Below are 24,709 nucleotides of genomic sequence, written 5' to 3' on the forward strand. Positions count from 1 at the left end.
AATGAGCTTGGAGAACAGAAAGGAATAGAAGAAATCTCTGAACAGCCTTTGGGAGAAGGAACCCTTCAAATCTAGGATATTTTTGTCCACGACTATAAATGGCTTCATGAACAGAATACGGTTGTCACATAATGAGCACAGATCCTGGGTAAGTATATAAAACTCACCCACCAATTTACAAACTCTCACCCTCTTTCCTTGAAATGTTTAGGGCAAACACTACAAAATTAAAGGAAATGAACAATGCCCATAAGAATATATAAAAAAGGTTTTACATATAAATAAACTTGCATGGTATGAACATGGATAATAAGTTATGTGTTCAGTACACAAGCTTCCAAGCCTGCAGACGTGCTGTTAATAGGATGATTTGGCATATTTATAACATTACGACAGCAAAGTATAATATATACATAAAGCAACTCTTACAAAGAGTCATCTGGAGATACAAAATACAACTGCAACCCATGGTGGAGTGCAGAGAATTCACAAAAAGATGGGAGAAGCTGCATTAAATGTGCTCCTTACCCGTTATCACAGTTCTGTCACCTGTGGAAGCACCAACTTTATGGGCTAAACCCAAATTCATAAGGAAGCACCCTATTAATGCCATAAGGACTAGTGACATCACCTCACAGGAATGTTCATTCAGCACCTAAACAGTCTGCCCTTATTGTGTACAGGTTAGCAGGTGCATTCTATCAAGATGTTTGACTAATTCATATTTGACTTGAGTCATCCAATACGGTCACTGGGGAGAAACCCCTGTTTGAGAGCTTATTTGTCCTGGAGGAGGGATCATCCCAGACTACTTGGCAAAAGCCTGAAAACAGATGAAGTACAAGGTCCATGAAGTTCACAGCGTGCAAATATCGGTCTCCCCTGTGGCTTGATCGTCATTTGAATAGTTCCCGGAGTCCTGGTTCTTGGCTTTTGATGCATTTTTATCGATTTGCTCCATATCTTCTGGTTGAGTGTCCTGAATAATGTAGCACCTGTCAAATGTCTCATCTTCGTGTAATGAAAATGGAATTTTGATAAAATTCCGGGATGAATCCTGCATATCCTAGAAAAGAAAATGAAAGTTATTTTACACCACCTAACGCATTTATTATATCCCACATGATAATTGTATCTCTCTGCTAAATCGGCCTACATCACTAAGATGGCACTACTATAATCCACCGCTAGTTCGGCTAGTAGATTAATATTACTTTGTAACTGTCTTTCCAATGCTGTATCTCTTAGTCACTACATTGACTGTCAATTTGAATTCAAGAGTCTGTTTCCCACCTTAAACCTCATCACAATGCTGCACATGCAAAGCATTCATTTCTCATCAATATATTTACCAACAAAGTGACCGATTACTTCATAATCTATTATCATCCATTCCTATTCTTGCCTGGAAGACTTCTTCCGTGCTGAACCTTTCCTCTGGAATCCTACCCCTCATTCTATCAAGTCATCCCCTATTACTGAAATCACTACTGTTTTCAGCCTCTCTCCCTCCCACCCACCCCACATACTAACCACACTACAGTGACTGTACTACATCCATAATCTATCATTTTTGTCTGTCCTAAAGCGGTTGACTAGGGTTTTCTTTTGTGTGTGTTTGTAGTTGCTTTGTGATTGAAAAATCAATGCAAAATATCTGAATTAAAAAAAGCATATACAAATGCTGTCCATTCTCCCTTCTATTGTAGACAGAAATTAATTGATTGTGGCTGCCCGTCAGTCCATCACACGAGTTTACATACAGAGAAAGTGAGCTCAGGAGAGAGCATGGTGCAGTCTGAAAGCGAGCCCAACTCCCGGACCAGCCTCCAGTCTTCATGTACCAGCTGGTGGAAGCTCGTGTAGGAGAGGGCACAGCGCATCAAAAATGCTCTTCCCCAGACAAATGGAATTCTGGGGTAACTCTCGGTTTTTTTTGCCAACCATTTAGGGCACAAGGTATGATACCAGGTCTAACAAAGAGACCCAAGTAGTCCTGAAAGCTTGAAATTCTACCTTTAATAATAAATTGTACTGGATCTGAGGACAGTATTCCATTGGATGGTATTCCTCATATCTCAACTGAGCAATCAGAATTTCAAACCCCCTCTCAAATGAATACACACGACTCTATATACTAAATAAACTGTTTCCATATCATATACTGAACATTTGAAAATAAAACATAAGTTCTATGAGATATATGGTATTTTTTCTCTCATACCTTCCCAATACTGGATGGCAGCTTGCTGGATGGAAAGAATATAGTCTTCATGTAACGTTTTAAGGGGCAGAGGCAAATGTAAACAAATATGGAAATTACAATTATTCCAAAAAAGACCGACCCTGTAATCCACGCAGTCACATAAGATCGGGGATCTACAATTAAAAGAAACACAACAAATTTTAACATCATTATAATTAAAGTGGACCTGTCAGAGTATTATGTCTCATTATTAATATGATAATATATGATGAGAATATGATTATTACAGTCTAATATCTTGTCAAGAATTTTAACTATGTAACTGGCAATAACCTCTGTAGCTGCTGATTTTGAGGGTGCTTAGATATTAGCCACACAGAGTTTGCATCATTGGAATCTAGTGCACCGGAGATCTCAGAGCTTGCACACTGGAATCTAGTGCACCGGAGATCTCAGAGCTTGCATACTGGAATCTAGTGCACCGGAGATCTCAGAGCTTGCACACTGGAATCTAGTGCACCGGAGATCTCAGCGCTTGCACACTGGAATCTAGTGCACCGGAGATCTCAGAGCTTGCACACTGGAATCTAGTGCACTGGAGATCTCAGAACACACTGGAATCTAGTGCACCGGAGATCTCAGAGCTTGCACACTGGAATCTAGTGCACCGGAGATCTCAGAGCTTGCACACTGGAATCCAGTGCACCGGAGATCTCAGAGCTTGCACACTGGAATCTAGTGCACCGGAGATCTCAGAGCTTGCACACTGGAATCTAGTGCACCGGAGATCTCAGAGCTTGCACACTGGAATCTAGTGCACCGGAGATCTCAGAGCTTGCACACTGGAATCTAGTGCACCGGAGATCTCAGAGCTTGCACACTGGAATCTAGTGCACCGGAGATCTCAGAGCTTGCACACTGGAATCTAGTGCACCGGAGATCTCAGAGCTTGCACACTGGAATCTAGTGCACCGGAGATCTCAGAGCTTGCACACTGGAATCTAGTGCACCGGAGATCTCAGAGCTTGCACACTGGAATCTAGTGCACTGGAGATCTCAGAACACACTGGAATGACTCGCATGCTTTGGACATTTTACTAAAAAACATATTTTTTGTCAATTCTGTGTTTATGCGAAAAAATGTTATTATAACAAAAACTGATGAAAGCAACAAAGAGAAGGAGCAGGTGACGAAAGGGAGGGAAACTACGGATATAATGGCAAATAGGTCCAACCTAATTTAAGATTAAGTTTAGGGTGAAGAACAAATAGGTAACAAGACAAGAAAGAGAATCCATAATGAAGTGCTTGTACATTGATCACACTGCCCTCCATCTGTCTAACCTTTCCCACTTTCTGAGCCCAGACTATAACTGTTGGTACGTATGCTGTGTGCCAGTGCAGAGAGCTCCTCCAACCACTCTGACAACCAGTACAGCACAACAAACAAGACCTTGCACGGCATCAGAGATGTCATTATTTCTCATAACATTGGGTCGTTTTGGACACATTCTTCTGACATTTTAAAGATCTGAGAGTCTCTCCTTTATCATAAAATATATTGCACACATTTTTTGTTTGTGGGACCTCACCAACATATGTCCACTCGTTTTGCTCTCTAGGCAAAACATTTTGGAATCGAAGTCAAAGACGCGCTTGGCTCCAGAACCCAAAAGGAGATTACGTTGCTCTTTCACATCTGTTTAGCGGATGGCATCTTATGTGGACAGGTATCTCATGTGATGGGAGTCCAGTCCCTGGATTTAGGCTACCAATTCCTTTGATTGCTTATCCCTTTGTTTTTTCTTAGTGGAACCAATATCTATAGAATTACTCCTAACTGTACAGATATGTGTAGGGTCTACAACGGAGGTTGTTACTTTCAGCAAAGAATCTTTGGATGTCCTCTGGTATTTCTTGAGGTCCTGCAACATCAACCAATTTGGTATGGCTAGGGAACACAGTTATGTATATGGAAGAATCATTATATTTTATTTATAAGGCTCCACAGAATCCGTAATACCGTGCAATCAACAAGGTATAAACAAAACAATATACAGATAAGTAAGGGGCAAGAGAAACAACAGAATCAATGTAAATCATTAAAGACTAGACTATAGAGAAAGCAACAACATTAGAAGACACAGCTAGAACAAAGGGGACAAGGAGATAGGAGGTAGAGAGGGCTGAGAATGAGAAAACAATGTGATAGGGCAAGGCCTGGCCAACCTCTGGCTCTCCAGGGGTTGTGAAACTGCAAGCCCCAGCATGCTTTGCCAGTATATAACCAGTCGATAACTGGCAAGGCATGCTGGGGCTTGTAGTTTCACAACACCTGGAGAGCCACAGGTTGGCCAGGCCTGCGATAAGAACCAATAGAAATCTCTGTAGTCAGGCTTAGATGTTTTATTTAAAAAAGTAATTTATTCTAGTGTGATGAGGATGAGTGTAGCATGAATAACTCTGGAAGAGGGGCGCACGGCCCTCCCTAGGTCAGTCAGATTTAAATGATAAGGCTAGTGTTTGAGACGCGGTAGGGGCTTTTGGCACTGTGTGAGTGGTGTTTAGAGGAGTCAGGGTGAGTCCTACTATTTCACAGGCATTACATAGTTTCTCTCATCTATGTCCTCTATATTCTTGGACATACATGAGAAGGTCTCTCTTGCCATCATGGCTTTATCAAAGAGGGAAGGGACAGACCTGTTCTAACAAACAGGCCAAGCTCAACTCACTCTGTGCTACAGCAAAGCAAATGACAGATTACACACCAGTGGTGATGCACCGAATCTCGCTGTAAAGACCCGTTCTGTCTTGAAATCTGCTGTCACACTTTGTTCTTACTTTCATACAATAGGTTGTTGAGATTTCCAGAGCTTCTATATGAAAATGAGGTCCACTCTTGTTCATATATTTTACCTATAAAAGAAAATGAGACATAAAACAACATAAGATACACAGAGGCAGGAAATGGCTATTAAACTTATCTTAAGACATATGAGCGACTGAAATCAATTCTTAAGCAGCTCTGGGCTAGAAGGTCAGTAATGAGCCGTTTACACCTTCACAATTCAATGACTGAATTAGTATTACTTGTCTAAGCTTTAATATATCCGTTTGGTATAAAAACCCACAAATCATAAAGAAACTAAAAGAAAAACAGGAAAAAAAAATAAAAAATCAAAAAGTTGTATTTCCTAAATTACCATGGACCTGTTGTTTTTATTTAATGGTAATAAATAAATTAAAACCTTTATGTAATACTTGAAATTTTTGTAATTTATCTGCCCCCTCCAAATTGAGAGGAATTGGGTAGTTCAGCAAGAATCATCATCATTTATATATATAGCGCCACTAATTCCGCAGCGCTGTACAGAGAACTCATTCACATCAGTCCCTGCCCCATTGGGGCTTACAGTCTAAATTCCCTAACACACACAGACAGAGAGAGAGAGACTAGGGTCGATTTGGTGGCTGCCAATTAACCTACTAGTATGTTCTTGGAGTGTTTTCATAATCCCAGTGCTGTGAGGCAGAAGTGCTAATCACTAAGCCACCGTGCTGCCACGTGCATCAGATTACTTAACAAGTAAAACTAATGCTGTGGGTTTTCTTTAGTTTCTCCCATAAACGGGAACAAAAATTTGCAGCAGTACAGTAAATTACATTAGTCAGAAGTCTATTCTCCTGAATTGAAGTGGCTTTATTGCATGGTGCCCATATTGAAGAGCTACCTAACTTGTTGCATTGTTCCAGAAAGGTTGTTTCTATAGTTAGTCACATGTTTACCTGCACTGAGGAGTCTGCAGTTTACAGGTGGATATTCTAACTTGACACTGGCCTGTGTCTTGCTCTAATATTCCTGGGTAAAGCAGTGGCTCAATATCAATATATAATTGGCTACACTATGCAAATAAGAAAGAGAGGAGAGATTTGGGGGAAGGGGGTGCTACAATGATTCATTTCTGATTTTTTAAAATCCTAGTCAGAAGCCCAATCCTTATTTGAAAGTGATTAAGTATTTCATACTCCTATGGTCTCCGTTTTTGTCAACAATGGGTTACCTGGAGCTGCAACAATGACTTCCAAAGAGTGATGTCATTCAGTGTTCTCCCCAGCACCTATTTCCCAGGTGTTCCACCCGGCTGTTTTTATTTGCCACCCGTAGCTTAGAACCCAACAGAGTCCTATTATAATAAAATAAACCATTCTTTCTCCTATTATAACAAGCACTATGTGAGCACTACAGCCAGCAGTGTGTGTTGGACCACTGACCACCAGTCTGACCAGTCCTGGCAGGTGTGGGCAATAACCCCCAGCAATTTTCATTATTAATGCAAAGTATTACACTGCCCCCACCCGGCTACTTATTAATGCCACCCGGCTGGAAAAATTTTCTGGGGACAACACGGACTGTTATTGTTTATATTCGGAGAGTTGTGATCACTTCATTGTACATTAGGAAATCAGGAAACCACCCCCTACTGTACATTATTATGGATATTCCATATATTAAAATAAATAAGATTCAATAAAGATGAATACATCTGCAGTGACATATTACGCTACATGGGCCTCTATTTACTTACTGTACTAGAATTATTGTGATAAGGAACATATTCGGTCAGAAGTATAGCAATGTCCAGTAATCAGCCAGTAATAAAATTGAAACAAATAGAATAAAATGAAATACAAAAAAGAATAAGGCTTACTTTCAATTTACCCAATATGATATCTATGAGAACAGATTGAGAATATTTTACGAGAGATTTATTAGATTATAGAATTAAATTACTGAAGGTAGTTAATGTAAATATGGAATAACAGATCTTAATCTTTTTGAATTTACCTCTGTGTGTGTTGAATTATTCCAGAATTCCAGGTAGTACTCCCAATCACAAACACTTAGCAGGTTAGAATCTTTAAATCCTTCAGGCGCACTTACAAGAACAAACAGATCATTGTTTACAATGGTTATGTCAATGTTTGTTGGAGGTCCCATGATAGCTTTGAATAAAGAGAAATATACAGTATATTACAGAACATATGTATAAGTACAGTTTTACAATATACATAAATTGTAAATTAGATAAGAATAAAGAGCAGCTTTCTCTATAAGCAGGTACTTACACTCTACAGTGTCCATTTAACAATGTAATCTTATAAGGAACCGATGCAAAGTTGTAGGTTAGCTGCACTGAGCAAACATTTATATATTTTATGGAGTGTAGAACGTGTAGTCTACTGTCCAATGAAACTCAGTCTCACGAAGAGTATTGTATGAAATCAAGCAACCTAGATTACACATTAAAATTATCATTATTGAGTGACAAAGAGCGTAAGCAGTATATAGGGCAGCACAGTGGTTAGCACTTCTGCCTCACAGCACTGGGGTCATGAGTTCAATTCCCGACCATGGCCTTATCTGTGTGGAGTTTGTATGTTCTCCCTGTGTTTGTGTGGGTTGCCTCCGGGTGCTCCGGTTTCCTCCCATACTCCAAAAAAAACATACTGGTAGGTTAATTGGCTGCTAACAAATTGACCTCAATTTAGGGAATCTGTGTTAGGGAATTTAGACTGTAAGCCCCAATGGGGCAGTGACTGATGTGAGTGAGTTCTCTGTACAGCGCTGCAGAATTAGTGACGCTATATATATATATATATATATATATATATATATATATATGGTGATGAGGATGATGGTGATATACTGTATATATAAGACAGAGACAATTTTTACACTTATACGAAAAAGCAAAATCTAGAGGAATAATGGACAGAAATAAAGAGATGAGGGCGTTATAAGGGGGAAGTCCTGGGAGTGTACACTGTAAAGCAGATTGCAGTGTTAGGTGGCAAAACGGTCAATGAACACTGAAGCGAATGCCAATACCTTGACTTTAAAATTGGGAGGTTTGGCTACACTTACTGCGGTGAGCTGCTCCACCGATATAGTCTATCTAGGTGTGCCAGGCAAATGCTCCACACGATTAGTGTATATTTACTCACACTTATATTCTAATTAAGTATTTGTTTATGTTAAATCCTCTCTGCCGGCAGATGAGTTTACTGTGGTTACATTTGCACCATCATCCCCCCCCCCCTTTTAATGCCTAATGCCCCTCTTTTAGTTACTTGGGTTTCTGATGCATCTTGGAAGTATACAACAGTGTCAATGTACTTACATACCCTTGTCCTGTATCCTATATACTGCCTCTGCACGGTGACTTGTCTCTGTGTATATCTACTAAAAAACTTCTATCAAAGAAGCATTGACCGCAGCTGACCTTTCATCACTAGTTTAAAAAGGAAATTGACGCTTAACACAACATTGTGGGAAAGTTTTAGAATCAGCGTTTAAGTGGAAATACAGGTTAAAGTGAAAGTATCATCTTTATTTTATAACGGTATTAAAAAAACAACACCCTTTCATCCACTGTTCATAATAAGAAGTGCTTTAGGTGAAGGATTACACAGCAGGATGTCTGCTCTTAGAAGCAGTATGAAGTACAAGTAATGGAGGTCAGGTAAACACCATGGGACCACACAAGCCTACAGGATGTTCATGACATTTCCCTATTGTACCATCAACGGGGAAGAGAGCGGCGGCACCAGAGCTGGTAGCGGTAGAAGCTTCCTCGATCAGTCTTTATGGTAGACACATAGCCGGATTAAGGATGGGGCACAGGGGGCACGTGCCCCGGGCCCCCCGCCGTCGCGCGCATAACCTCTACTGATTTTTTCCTTAATGGCGGCGGCGGGGGGCCCTCAGAGAAAGGGGGGGGTTGCGGTCGGGTTCGGGGCTCCCTGCGTTGGTGGGGGGAGCAGGATAGTGAAAAAAAATATGTATAGATACTACTCACCTCATCGCAGCGCCGGCGTACCTCCTCCTCCCTCCTCTCTGCACTGTTAACACTGAATGACAGGCGTGACGTCAAGTCACGTCTGTCCTTCAGTGAGGAGCAGCGCGGAGAGGACCAGGAAAGAAACAGGAAGACAGAAGAGAAGAGAAGAAAGAAGCTACAAGAAAGGTAAGTAAAAAAAAAAAGGGAATAACGAAGAAAGGGACACTATGTAGGAAAAAAGGAGGAGAAGGAAGGGACACTATGTAGGAAAAAGGGGGAGAAGAAAGGGACACTATGTAGGAAAGAGGGGGAGAAGGAAGGGACACTATGTAGGAAAAAGGGGGAGAAGAAAGGGACACTATGTAGGAAAAAGGGGGAGAAGAAAGGGACACTATGTAGGAAAAAGGGGGAGAAGGAAGGGACACTGTGTAGGAAAAAGGGGGAGAAGAAAGGGAGACTATGTAGGAAAGAGGGGGAGAAGAAAGGGACACTATGTAGGAAAGAGGGGGAGAAGAAAGGGACACTATGTAGGAAAGAGGGGGAGAAGAAAGGGACACTATGTAGGAAAGAGGGGGAGAAGAAAGGGACACTATGTAGGAAAGAGGGGGAGAAGAAAGGGACACTATGTAGGAAAAAGGGGAGAAGAAAGGGACACTATGTAGGAAAAAGGGGAAGAAGAGAGGCACAGTAAGGAAAAAGGGGGAGAAGAGAGGCACACTATGGAGGAAAAGGGGAAGAAGAGAGGCACAGTAAGGAAAAAGGGGGAGAAGAGAGGCACAGTAAGGAAAAAAGGGGGAGAAGAGAAGCACAGTAAGGAAAAAGGGGGAGAAGAGAGGCACAGTAAGGAAAAAAGGGGGAGAAGAGAGGCACAGTAAGGAAAAAAGGGGGAGAAGAGAGGCACAGTAAGGAAAAAGGGGGAGAAGAGAGGCACAGTAAGGAAAAAGGGGGAGAAGAGAGGCACAGTAAGGAAAAAGGGGGAGAAGAGAGGCACAGTAAGGAAAAAGGGGGAGAAGAGAGGCACAGTAAGGTAAAAAGGGGGAGAAGAGAGGCACAGTAAGGAAAAAAGGGGGAGAAGAGAGGCACAGTAAGGAAAAAAGGGGGAGAAGAGAGGCACAATAGTGGGGACAATTAATTAATTTAAGATGGGGTGGTTTGGGTCCTACTGAATGTGGGGGTGAGTTTGGGGAGAATGAGGTCCCTTTATTAGATGTGCCTATGAATTATTTAATGGCAGTGACGGTTGCGGGAAATAGGTATATTTCTGAAATGTAAATACTATTAATTTATTGCTGGGGCTGTTTGTAGGGAGGGAAATAGGTTTATTTATTAAATGTGAATACTATTATTTTAATGTTGGGGCTGGAGGAAGACCTAATTATTAATCATGGGTGGTACTGATTTAACGCCGGGAGTGGCTGTAATTTTCTAAATGTACCCATTCCTGGATCCAGACAAGCCGCAACTAAAGAAACCTGCAGCACAGGTGGTGAAAGTGAGAAGAACAGGTAGGAGAGAGCAGCAAAGCCCTTAATTTTAGATCTTAGGGGCCCCCCTGTCTTAAGTGCCCCGGGCCCCCCGAAGCCTTAATCCAGCTCTGGGTAGACATGGAAAGTAGAGGGTTAAACCATTTGTCTGAAAAGCTACCTCCGCGTTCCACCTCCTAGTCATTGTTAAGGAGGCCACACATGATCCGATATTGCAGACGATATCAGGCAGTTGGCAAAAGACAGCAGTATTGTTCACAACATGAGATGTAACCAATCCACAGTGACCCTGCAATATAGCAGGGTCACTACGGTAGGGGCTATCCACAGTAATTGAGGCCACAAAGTCTTTCAGTCCACCTTCCTTCAGAGGTCCCCCTTGTGGATCAACTGCAGGTGACTCCATATATTTTGTGGCGGTCACTTTCCCACACAAGTGACTCTCTCCACTGGGTCGCTCACTTCTTCCTCGCAATAGTGCATTGGATCGCCTTTAGTGTCAACAGTCTGTTTACTTACGGACATTGGTAAAACAAGCAAGCTGGACTCTGGGAGTGTAACACAAGTCTGGTGTGCTCCGGCTGTGGGACCCTGCATCCACAGGTGTCCTGAATCCCCCCCAACCCTAGCATCCCAGAGCAACGGTGTTACACACATAAAGAAGCAGTTCCTGATGTAACGGAAGCAAGTTTTGAAGTAAGCTAGACTTGTCAAGGTATCCTAGAAACAAAGCTTGGGTTCATACGCACCAGCGACCTCCTGATGTCTTACTGCGCACAAGAAAAAACCTGTCCCTTTAAAATGCATCTGTTGCCTCCATACAAAAAAGACAGCTGAGCCAAACTTAATGTAGTGGAGGTGGACACATTGAAGACTTTAATCTGAAAATTTCAACAGACCATTAGTTACTCCTGATGAAGTCTGATACCTGAGCAGACGAAACGCGATGAGAAGGTATCTGGATGTGGTTCATCATCGTTCACAGATAAGCTGATTTTCTGCTACTTGAAATGTGAGTGGTTTATGTGCACTTAATAAATTGTATTCTTGAGATAATACACTATTGGCTTGTATTTGATTAATCTTTGAGACATCCAGCTATTTGTCGGGATATGGAGATTGTGTGACCTGATACAGCATTCTTTTGGACATCTATACAGATAAGCCTTAAAGACCTTAAATCTGGTACGCACATATACACACAAGAGTGGCTGGTGTTACATTTGGATTGATCACTGCACTAAGATCTCTGGTTTACTTTCTCTATACTCCTCTTTGGTGACGAGGATTGGCTGTATTTTGGACCTTTTTGGGTTCTAATATGCACTTTTGATATTTCTACTACAAACATACTACACTATTGCGCGCCTTGTCCTCTTTTACTTTTTATTTCTAGACCATTAGTTACATCGAAGAAAAACAAAAAAATAATAGTTATAGATGGAAAAAAAGCAAGTATATGTTGTTTTACCTAGTAAGCATGAATGTGGTCTGCAAATTAAGGCCTTGTTATTTTAGTAATGGCAACTTACCATCCTCGTATGGAGAAAAACGCACAAGGCTGGAGTTGTATTCCCCTCTTTGGCTCTCATATACAGATGTGCGTAAAATACATGACTGGTAAAAGTATATGCCTGATATATCACACTCAGAGACGGTGATATTTCCACATACGTCAATATTTTTCCAAACTCTATCGGGAAGATTGCTTTAAACAAAAAGAAAAATATCATTAGCACCGCATAAACATTCATTCTTATTTATAGATTGCCGAGATGTGGTAGTTCACTCAATTATTACTATTAACCCACAACAAAAAATATATATTTGCTACAACAGACCTTCTCTACATCTTTGTGCTAATTGTTCCCCTCAACTACCTGTAAAGCACGGCGGGCGGCAGGGAGACTTATTCCTATGTGCCGTATTAGAAATGGCAGCGGGGCGCTGCTGCGCTGGCCACAGGTCTGCAGCCAGGGACAGTTATGATTGGTTGATTAGTTTTGCGCAGCATTAAATAAAACCCACAGTGATCACATGACCAAATTTCACTATTTACCATTTAGTTCTGCACTAACTGGGGCACACGTAGGATATCCGTTCTGTTTAAAAAATATATTTGTAGCGTCCCTCAAAGTGTACTCTGACCTAGTGCGGGACACTCTGATAAGTTAGAATAAAAAATAAATGAAATACACACTAGGGGAAAAAAAATTAATAACACACCCTCATGTCTAGCCTATTTAACATAACTCAAACTAGAGAAAACTACACATATTAAGTGTCAAAATGAACTGGATAAATAGGGGGACATAAGGTGAATAATTATTAATTATAATTTTTCTTTACTATTTTTTTTATTTATTTTTAAATCTAATCTGACCTTTGTACCCTAAAAAAATGTATTTAAAAACACCAAAAGAAACCCTATTCATTCACTAAACAAATAAAACAAAACAACCCCCAACTATATGAAATTCACCCTAACAAATGCCCCGATCACTTGCTCATGTGGATGCTGACACTTGTAGTGCCACAAGTGTGCACTATAAATGGTACCGATATCATAAAATATTAAGTGTTGCCCCTGTCATAAATAAATTATTATGGCCCCCATTAGCAATCAATCAAATAGTACCGCCCCCATAATTATAAAATAATATACCCCTCTGAATACAACCATACATTAATTTGGTCCCTCAAATATATTCATAAAATAATTGTCCCCATAAAATAATAATGATTTTTGCCCCTTTAATCAATAAATAAAGGATGCTCTCATAATTAATATGTGTATTGTGCCTCCAATTATCTTCCAGATGGCCAAATAGCTCAAAAAAATGACAACTTAGTAAATTTCCCCCCAGGGTGACTGACTGCACAGTCTCTATGAAAAATTCCCCCCAAGTCTAGAATTGAAATATGTTTATTAAAAATATACAAAAACTCCTAAATAAATCCTTAAATAACTAGATGGGATGAAGCATAAACATATATACAGACAGAGCTTTCAGTTAAAGATAATCACTAATACAAAGAAATAAAGAAATTCATACAGAACCGGGATCAAACTAACAGAATCAAATGGAGAATAATATTTCAAACAAAGGTGAAGATTCTATTGGCCACTAGGGGTAGCGTTTACTGCCGGCCATTACGGTAAGGAATCTATGGTCATTTTTCCCTCGCACCCCAAAATGAGCAGAGATTTCAGCCCCGATATCAGCGTGATGTGTCTCCGTGGACTGTTCGCGCTGAATTGAGCTGTCTTCAATCTGAGCTCAGACCAATAAATGTTCTCCTTATGAATCAAAGCTATGCCCCATTTATAATTAAGTGTGAGAGATGAACTCCGCGAGTGGCCACTAAATGTTCTTATATCTTGAAGTATTTAGCGTTCAGCTCACGCCAGGCATATAACAAAGTACCACTGATCCACGCTGAACTCAATGAAAGAGATGAGAATACAAAATATCCATACAGGTAGCAACAATCGTTGTCACTTTCATGTTTAATTTATCAATTACCTCTTACTACAGTGTTGGTTACCGCTGAGTAACTAGGTAGACATTTGTATAAAGATTTATTTTTATATTGTTAACAAACATATATCAGTTTTAGATATAGGCTGAATTCTCCATAGATGACAGAGTGGTCGGTGACACTATGATATTTATCTGCACTTATTATATTAGGTCTGGTTCAGCATTTTCAGGCACCAGTTTCTCTTTTTAGAAGCAAAATGGTTTCTGGTCTGACAGATCATATATCTCGCATATATTTTTATTGTATTGTTCTGTTTTATATAGATGTTTTACATATTCAGCACGGTGGCTCAGTGGTTAGCACTTCTGCCTTACAGCACTGAGTTCAATTCCCGACCATGTCCTTATCTGTGTGGAGTTTGTATGTTCTCCCCGTGTTTTTGTGGGTTTCCTCCGGGTGCTCCGGTTTCCTCCCACACTCCAAAAACATACTGGTAGGTTAATTGGCTGCTATCAAATTGACCCTAGTCTGTGTGTGTGTGTGTGTGTGTGTGTGTGTGTGTGTGTGTGTGTGTGTGTGTGTGTGTGTGTGTGTTAGGGAATTTAGACTGTAAGCTCCAATGGGGCAGGGACTGATGTGAATGAGTTCTCTGTACAGCGCTACGGAATCAGTGGCGCTATATAAATAAACGGTGATGATGATGATGATATTCAGATCTATTGACCTATCTTAGCACCGGATAGGTCTTTTTACCAGGAACCGATGCCTCATGAGTATTCGTGCCTCAGTAATGCTACCGATTCACAATGAATTGATTGGCTCCAGTCTTATGCAGATTGGTTCATCCCACAAAATGTCTGCCTCCATAGGTACACCTTAAAATTACCTAACACCTACATAGAGTGGACGCGGCCATTTATGGGCTGATACACTCAAAAAGAAAACTGTGTTGCATATACTGAAAGATATATTCTAAGAACACTCTCTTGGAATCTGCAGGGTATCTCCGGTTAGGATACATAGAGTAATTATTAGTAATTATTAGAAGTATACTCATCCTCGCCTTTCCCCTTTTTGGAATAAAAATTAATTTATTCAGTAGTTACCACTTACCAACGCAAAATACTGTGTTTCGGCAAATATCCCCCCCCCCAAAAAAAAACCCTCTAAAGCTTTTTCTTAATTACAAATAAAAAACAGAAAAGAATGAATTGGAACCACAGCCACGGGTCACCCTCTTCTGAGCATGACACTTCTCTCCTGAAATACTTTGTGCCACTGACATGTAAGTGCATGTGCAGGAGATGAAGACTGATAAGGAGGTACTCTGGGTCAAGTCCAATACATCTTAAAAATCATACCATTGTTCCACTGAAAATGTCACGTTTGGATATTGTTCATAGTCCCAGTCCCACTGCAACAGGTATCTTGTGTCTACTGCCTCCACCCGGAGATTCTTTGGGGACCCTGCAAGACAAGAGAAATTCATATTTATTCCACAATTAATTTTCAATTAAAACCACAACACGGGGGGGCTCAGATTTGGGGAACAGTTACATAGGGCCCAGACGAGGTTGACAGAGGTACAGGGGAGGTCAGGTTTTATTTTCAATTATGTGAATCTAAGTGCACCTCCACTGCGGAAAATCTCCTGGATCCAAGATCCAAAGGAAGAGATGATAGTACTATGTAAATGTTAATGATGACTGTATTACAAAGCAAACAACACAGTTAAGACTTTATGTTGGAAAGGAACTTTCAAATGTTGCAGAATACAAATCTTTATGTGTGTGATCCAGCAATATAGTCTACAACCCTGTTGTACATGACGGCAAGAATTTTGTACAATGGATTCTTTCATCTTCAGCGGAAAAAACTGATCTAGGTTTGTAAATATAGTAATATTCCCACTGTCAACAGCAGCTGTCTACCAGAAATCACTATTTTAACACGAAAATGAACCCTACCCCTCAAGATTGCTGCCTAAGTGTCTCAAAACTGTAATTTGTTCCCCACATCCAATTTGCTTCCAAATCCTGTTACATACATCTAATAAACATTTCCAGACTACATATGTATCTCACACATAGCTCCTTTTCGGTCTCTAAACCCGACTCCCGAGACTCCACCTCCCTTGTCCATTACCTGTCCGAGTTCCTCAAGGATCAACTCTTCTCTGCTCTTCTCCCTCCACACCTCCTCCCTTGGTGACCTTATCATCTCCCGTGGCCTCCAGTAACACCTGTATAACGATGAAATCTATATTTCCTCTCCTTCCCTTATGTCTTCTGCTGCCCCTCAGCCACCTTCTTTTTGGACGTCCCCTTGCTTTCTTAAACACAACATTTCCAGGACTGAGATAACAGTCTTTCCCCAATCCAATTGTCATGCTCCTAAAGATCAGCTCTGTCTTTAGAAGCGGAGTACACACGATCACACATGTTGGAAGCAAAGCAATTAAGAGATGCTTAACACTCCATTTCTATAGAGAAAAAGCTATCTTTGAAAAAGTCTGACAGGGTTTGTCGAAACGCGTCGGAGGTCATACTATTGTCAGTAGCAATTTTGCAACCTAATCCAGCTCCTGTTGGCTGCTGTTACTGGAATCTGCTGCAAGTACATGTTTTATTAAGGAGATGAAAGGCGTATTAATTAGTTTCACTATAACCTAGAGAGGATCTTAGTGATCGAAACGTATTGAACTGGAATCAATATTTTACTATTCAATTCAATTAAACAGGTTTCTAATCTGCAGTTTTGATTTCTATTCCCGGTTATTTAAATTAAACATTTGTCGCTCCTGTAGAATGTTAGATTTTAGTTGTGCTAAATGTTTAAATGACAGCAAGACAAGCTATACATATAACAAACGTGCTATACATTTTCTATTCTCAAAGTAGCAACGCCAATTTAGATTTTTAAATTTTAGTAAGAAAATTTGTATAACATATATTTCAAATATCCCAAAATGTCCCTCAATGCATAATTACGCTCTCGTTTTCATTTAAATAAGTTTCTGTGTGCAATGCATTAAACTGGCAGAAAATATTTTACTATAAGCAAACTAGTGATATCTGACACAGGAAAAACTATGAGATATGTAAACGGCGATTTTCTCTTTAAACCGATGATGGTTCATTATTGTTGGTGATGAGTTTGTGAGGTCGTATGTGATCATAAAGAGTTTAGGAACCATCAGTTAAAACATGCAATCCCATTCAAGAGACCAGAAACATTACTTAAAGTAGAACTCATACTGCTGAATATTACAAGGGACCACGTGGCCCTTCGAAGGCTCGGAGGGCCACGTGTGGCCCTGGGGTCCCCAGCAGCCCATCACTGCTTAGATATGGGACACGCAGGAATAGAATGTGCTATGGCGGGAGGGTTAACAGTGTCTGTGATGCTCAGAAAAGCCTCATACCTCCTCTGCAATGTGATACAAATGCTCAGACTGGATAGGCCTTTTAAAGAACTACTGCTTAAAAACGTTAGTCTGTTAACTTTACATTAAGCTGTAAACATCTTATGTAAAGAAGACCCTAATCGAAAACTTAAAATCTACTATTAGGTAATGGGAATATTTAACAGCCTCTGGTAAGTAGAAGCATAGCACCAATCACAAGGCTCCAAATGATCATGTGATCACAATAGGAACAAGCTTGCTTAAAGCTACTCCGGAGTGTCCCTAAAGACAGAGCGTCCGACGGGGAGCAGGCTAGAGACGAGACGCCCCTGTGCCTGTAACCTAGCAGCTTGCTAACTAGCTCTTAGTTGCCAACTAATTCTCTTAATGAAGGCTGTAAAATGATACTATAAATATAATGACATAACAAGCCAAAGATATTTGTATACTTTCATTCTAAGGGAAAATACACATTGTTACACAGAGTACACGCTCTGCTCTATATAGAGCTACACACAAAATAAACTTACCTTCAAGTTGAAGTTTGAAACAGTTTGCAGGACTAGATGGACTGTGCAATCTCTTCGAAAAATGAAATAACTGAACCCTCACACAATAGGTTACACCAGGTGAAATGCTTTTATATGGTATTATATATTGCTGATAATTGCTTTCAAAGCTCTAAAATACAAAATTAAAATGGATGAACAGTGCATAATGCCCAAAAAAGTACAGCAACTGAAAAAAAATGACCCTTATCACTTCCCCTACTAACAGTACAGTAAAGCCATAATGGCCAGCATATATTAAGAGATAAGCCCCATTGTCCTGTATATAATACAAACATTGGGCCTGATTCATTAGTGATCTTATCTGCCATTTTGTGATTATCTTAAGCAAATCCACTCTGTGCATGCTCAGAAAAGGGAGATAAGAAGCAAAATCCATTGCGTAAGTGAAGAATTTCTTGAGTTAAGATGAAAATCCATCTTAACTTCACTCTTATCTCCCCGTTTCTTCTTAAAAATAAGCATCCTAACTTTTGCACAAGATAAGATCACTAATGAATCAGGCCCATTGTCTTGTATGTAATTAAATAAATTACAGCCTTCACTGTCCAGTATATAATACAGTATGGTGCAGCCTTCACTGCCCAGTACATAATACAGCCCCATTTCCAAATAAAATGGATGCAACAAAGTTTTATGCCTTGTGGCTGTGTGATCTCTGTGCTGCTAGAACTACTCTTGTACCAAAGCGCGTTGAGCCGTAATATCTAGCACCCGCAATGCTGCCAGGTCAGACTTCTAGGACAGGGTATTTTTAACCTATAGGTCAGGTCTCTAAACATTGGTCACTATGCCATTTAGGGGAGATTGCCATGATCCACTTTTGGCAAACCGATTGTGCTCTACCAACTAATTAGCTAATTGTTATATCATATTTTATTATTATTTGAAGCTAGAAGCCAATTTCCAATGCATTACACTCAATAATAATACCCGAGGTTAGACCACAGTAACGTGGTTTTAAAGGACACGATTAATTAAAAACTGAAGCATAGGTCACAAAGCTGATTCACAGATAAAACATTCAAAAGGAAAAGGTTAAGAACCTTTGTCCTAGATAAATACCCAGATATTACTGCTGTCATTTTTAAGGATGGGCGTGACAGGTTCTGACTGATCTTGAAGGCTAAAAGGAAAGTCACATAGGTGAATGGTAGATTTTGGAAAAGTCAATTTTATAACAGTATATATGCCAGTGTTCTCCCCAGCACCTACCGTATTTGCCGGCGTATAAGACGACCCCCAACATTTCCACTCAAAATATAGAGTTTGTTATATACTCGCCATATAAGACTACCCCACCAAATAAAACGTAAAAAACATCAGATTTGATTTCAACATGTTAATTTATATTCGAATGCCTATGACATGCAGGGAAACTGTCACAAGGCTGTATGTTATCAAACATGTACAGTAAACTTAAAACAGTGCAAGTTTATTAAACGTAATTCACTAGTCAATGATAGAAGGAAGATAGCAAATAGAGGGAGAGAGCAAGTGCACACTTACCCCTTGGCATAATCTTTAATGCTTTTTCATTTGATTTCCAGTCCCGAACCATCTTTTCTGTTACTCCATATTGTCTTGCAGCAGCACAATTATTATGTTCCATGGCAAAGTTTACAACTTTAAGTTTAAAACTTGCATTATATTTCTTTCTTTTTGCTGGTGCCATGATAGGGTTGATAGGGGTTTGACTGCTGGACATTTTCTATGCTGTATTGTACTGTACAATGGTGCAGTAATGTGGTTGGCTGTTGGCTGTATACAAAGCCTGATTGGATTGGTCCCTGCTCCTTGTCTGCCCTCCCTGTCAGCAGAATGGGCCGGTCACGCCGAAAAGGCTGGCACCCCTGTATCGCTGCTGATGCTCGCCGCAGCCACGCTGATGACCCGCCGCGGCTGCATTGGATACCGCGCGATACTGGACCCGGTGTATAAGACGACCCCCCCACTTGGAGGCATGTTTTTCAGGGCAAAAAAGTAGTCTTATACGCCAGCAAATAGGGTACTTCCCGGATAAATACAAAGTAAGGTGCGCCGAGGGAACAAACCACAATAATAATTGACACATACTATCATCCTGTTATGGAGTCAGCGTTTTATGCATTAGTTTGAATGTAATCATTCTGAGATATATATTTGTTGCATTCATAATATTAATATTTTTTATAACAACACATTTTTTAGTATTGGTCAAAATAAAGATATTTTTTGTATTTCAGACAAGGTCCGACATCTTTTATTTTTTTTAATATATATCAAATATTTTTTATATTATTCAATTATTATTGTGGTTTCTTCCCCGGGCGCACCTTACTTTGTATTTGTTTGGTATGTTTTCACAAGGGGTGGTGCCCTTGAGCAGGTTTGCGACAGGGATCATTTAGTTTATACTATATACATATCTCCATTTGGGTTTTGAGGGCTCAGGATTATGATATTGAATGTCACCTATTTCCCGAGTCCTATTATAATAAAAAATAACCATTGTTTCTACTATTAGAACAGGCACTATATGAGCATTTTACACAAAATGTGGCATGTATCGGCATCTACGTTCCTTAATGAATCTATTGGCAGTGACCAGTGATTCTGACAATTTTATTTAACAAAGAAAAAAAAATAGGGTGCAGACAAGATGCACAGAGTTAGGTAGTAAAGTGATTTATGAAGCCGAAGAGTCTAGAGAATAAGAGTCCATTAATCATAGACAGAGCGGCACATATGGATTATGGTAAGAAAAGTGATATTTCCTTTTCACCATCCATAATTCCATAATCACCATCTTTAACAAAGACTCAAATATAAGATGACTTCCTTGTTAAATATCAAAATGTTTCCTAACATTTCAATACAGAAGATGATATACAATCTATGCCTTTCCCATTCTACATATTAAAGTAGCTTAAATTAAACTGAGAACTTCCATACTGCCTACTGCAGAATCCAAAGAGCCACTTACCTCCACGTTAGAGTCATTTTCTTGGAGAAATATGATATAAATCACAGCTGCATCATCGGACAATGTATATTGAGTTGACATATTAACTATTACAATCCCATCAGTAGAATCCACCCACAGAAGAGGAGGAGGTTCAGTATCTAGTTAAATGGCCAAGACAAAGGGAAAAATAATGCCGTTCAAGTTATTCTGAATTAGGAGCGGTATAATTAACCAATATGATGTCAATCTACCTGTGCTCTGTTGTTAACACATTACTTTATATGGGGCTATTGGGGGGAAAAAAAAAGGAATACGCCCACATGGAGGGTGTAGTTTTAATCTTCTCCATTTGAGATGGGGGCGCTATTTCTGTCCAGATCATTTTGATGTTTGTACATGATGGGCCCAGTTTGGTAGATTACTCATAAATGTAAAAATTAAGAGGTTTACCGTCTGCCTGCAGAGAACTAAATATAGCATATCTGCACTTAGTGCCCGAGAGAACACAAGACGTATGAACACATTTCATATACCACGGGTGCTCTATTTTTTATTTAAATAATATGGGCAGCCTGGTCTGCAGGGAATATGAACGGAAACCTTATTCTTTCACATATAAATGGCTTCCTCCTTGGTGGATATTCTGCTTTGCTGCTCCCTCTAAGGAATTAGTCCCCCATACAAAGTCCTACGTTCGTAGAGCAGGATGGCGACACTGGTGGACTCCAGCGTAAATAGCCAATGTCACTAACACAACAGGAGTATTCTGAAATTCAAATTTATAGTGTATAGTGTATAAAAGATAGGACAATGGACTACCACTTGCTTACCAACAAGGTTTGGACTGAAGACTATGGCGTTAGATAGGCTTTCTCCTTGGGGTGCTTCACTTCGGACCTGTAGAATATACTGTTGACTGATATCCAGTAATTCAGGGGGGATATTGCATATGTATGAATCAGTGTGAATACATCCAGGGATTTCGCTGGCTAGTGCCCCAGACCTTCAGAGCAATATAACATGTAATCAGTAGAAGGGTAAAACAGGATAGTCTATTTTAGGGTCATATTATAGTTTTATTCCTTGTTTGTACAGTTGCAAAGACTCAATTCAGTAAACGAGACATATTTCTGTCATTTGTCTAAACGAGTTTAAGTACTAAAAGGGGAAACGTGGAGGAGTACAGTTCTTTCAATAAATTATTTTTAATAACATTTAAGTTTACAACAAAATGATCTTCACATTTTTAGTACATGGTGATAACCCAACAGAGGAGATATGGGGTAGGTTTATCAAAACTTCTAAACAAGAAAAGTGGAGATGTTGCCTATAGCAACCAATTAGAACTAGAATGTACTGGATAAATGATATTTAGAATATGATGGATTGCCCATAGCAACCACTCCAATTTTCCTTTTTAGAAGATTTGAGAAATCTACCCCTATGGCATTGTAGAGTAAAAAAATCTAGTTGCTGCCCTACTGACTGTGAATGTTGCCTAAACTTAGATGACCAGCACTGTTTAATCCAGAGAAATTGTAATAATCCCTATAAACAGCCTATAACCTGCCATAAATAAAGCCTAGTGTCACTATGTTAGAGAGGCTCCATCTGTATATTACAGGCATCTCTTGTATAATGCATTGTATTTTAGGAGTTGTTTTCCAAATAATAGAAAAAAAAAAACAACAACCCTTATTTGGAAAACCCTAAATCACAGACGATGTGTATAACAGATTACATCCCTGTGATTATTTTGTTTTAGTCTGTAAAACCCTGTACCTGACCAAGGTAAGTTCACTGGCTCCTAAACCTGAACCGGATGCACAGGAAGATACTCTCCAATGTGGTTCTCAGCAACAGCAGTAGTCTGCACTTAAGAGCCCCCCTCCTCCCCCCGAAGAAATATATATTTGTTTTTAATAGATTCCATATAAGCAAATAATATTAACATATTAACTCAGAGTGAGTTCTGAACATTGATCTCTCAAAACAAAGCTTCCCCAGATGAAGTTCATGAGAGGTGAAACGCGTGGAGCAGGGGATCTGCTTTCTATGCCCAGGTGACACTTCTACTGCCTCCCTCCTGTAGCTTCCACTGATTTGCATTTCTGGTAGCAACAGAGAACCTGATCTTTAGAACCAAGAATCTCCACAAAGTCTCTATTGACGATTTGTAAATCCTTTTCATATATGTGTTTTTACTTTATTTTATGTGGGAATAATTTTTTTAAAATGGTATTATACTATTGCTGTTTCTATCATTCTTCTTTTCTCCTAGTGGATTTGGTGTGTTGAAGCAGAGTCCACATTATACATCAATTTTGACCCCTTTACAAGAGAGTTGGGGATACAGATGACGGTACAATTACACATAAGCAATCTCCATTATATCTTCAGCTACATTTACAATTATAGTAACTAGGAACACTACTCAAACATACTTCACCATATAGATGCCTCTTTATTTCCCTTTTATACATATATTGAAGCCTGACAAGCAACACAAGGTGCCCACTCAGCTGTTAAAGGAGTGGAGAACTTGTTGTTCCTGTTTTGCGACCTTTTGAATTCGGAACTCTCTATATGTAATGTTTGTGTTGTTCATAGCGTCATTCCATTGTCATATTTACCCTTTGTACTGTGTGTCTGTTAATGTATCCTGTCTGTTATTTGCACAGATAAGTATGGATACATGATATTACACAACATGCAGCGCATTCTATTCTTATACCGTGTTACAAGAAGGGAGCGGAACATACTTCTGATAAAATGCAGTAAAGGTCACATTTGGGCTGCCATCACTATCACCATTATCCCAGTTCCACGACACAGAAAGGATCCCGTTATAATTCCTGATCTGAATGTTACTTGGTGGTTCCAGCTCTGCAAGATGATGAGAAGTGAAGGCGAGACCTCCTGAAGAGATACATAGATTGTAGGTAACACATGCACACCTTAGCCAGCCACACACAGGGCAGAAGAAGTGACATCACTAAGCTGCAGCGAGGTCAAGGGCGAGGTACAAGCAAGGAGTTCCGGCAGAAGCATTTGTTGCATCTACAAACTAAGTGACATTAAAGTTATTGTGCTGTTTGATCTGGCACCTAAAACAAATGTGTATTCTTTTAGGAAACCGTAAAAATACCAATTATATAATATGTGGCTGTAAAAGTGAACCTTAACCCACAAGCAATATTTCCCAATAACTCTCTGTGACTGGATCACTTATAAATAACTTATGGTATACATTTATTTAAAGAAAGTAGCACAGGGCGCTTATTTATATAATTGCCAATGCACTTTATTTTTTATACTGTGTATATTTTGATATAGGAAATCGCTATTTCTGAGACCAGGGTAGAAAATTAGCTTTTTCTGTTTTAACCTTGCTAAAAAAAATGCCTTATTTCTGATGTATATAACTGATACAATAAGCGTTTGTTTAGAAAGTCTTTTGTGTATCGTGATGTGGGGAAATGACTTGTTTGGGGTTTATACCTTTCTTTGGGAATGTATATTCTGCAACTGTTGGAAGAAAGGTCTCATGCTAATCAGGCCTTTTGATGTGTGAGGGTCATAGGAAGATGTAATTAGACTTGATGTCCACTGTAAGATGCAGGATATCACAGCAAGGTTTTAAGATAAGCAGATAAGCGTAAATAGTGTTAGCTTTGCAATGCATGTAAATCCATGTTTGTGTGAACACATTGCATCCTGATTCTAAAAATCAATATAAAAAGCACTGTCTTGTACACTGAAATGTATC

The 24,709-nt window shown here is 39.6% G+C and overlaps 1 protein-coding gene across 2 annotated transcripts in view; it reads right to left on the reverse strand.

Annotated features, from left to right (window-relative positions):
* Positions 1 to 254: 254 nt before the first annotated feature.
* LOC142139516 (interferon alpha/beta receptor 1-like) overlaps positions 255 to 24,709 on the reverse strand; it is a 39,516-nt gene continuing 15,061 nt past the window's right edge. The window contains exons 2-11 of one of the 2 annotated variants that reach the window (XM_075197187.1): positions 23,703 to 23,826; positions 21,771 to 21,943; positions 20,959 to 21,098; positions 17,955 to 18,105; positions 15,380 to 15,485; positions 12,065 to 12,240; positions 7,053 to 7,210; positions 4,975 to 5,122; positions 2,225 to 2,379; positions 255 to 1,066 (exon numbers count right to left, since the gene is read on the reverse strand). In XM_075197187.1, the coding sequence (XP_075053288.1) occupies positions 857 to 1,066; positions 2,225 to 2,379; positions 4,975 to 5,122; positions 7,053 to 7,210; positions 12,065 to 12,240; positions 15,380 to 15,485; positions 17,955 to 18,105; positions 20,959 to 21,098; positions 21,771 to 21,943; positions 23,703 to 23,826 (1,541 nt within the window). In that variant the 3' untranslated portion in view covers positions 255 to 856. Of the gene's footprint in view, positions 1,067 to 2,224; positions 2,380 to 4,974; positions 5,123 to 7,052; positions 7,211 to 12,064; positions 12,241 to 15,379; positions 15,486 to 17,954; positions 18,106 to 20,958; positions 21,099 to 21,770; positions 21,944 to 23,702; positions 23,860 to 24,709 lie in introns of both variants that reach the window. The other variant, XM_075197186.1, reaches the window with a different exon arrangement.

This window comes from Mixophyes fleayi, chromosome 2 (assembly GCF_038048845.1).
Source record: "Mixophyes fleayi isolate aMixFle1 chromosome 2, aMixFle1.hap1, whole genome shotgun sequence".
In the NCBI taxonomy this organism is placed as follows: domain Eukaryota; kingdom Metazoa; phylum Chordata; class Amphibia; order Anura; family Limnodynastidae; genus Mixophyes; species Mixophyes fleayi.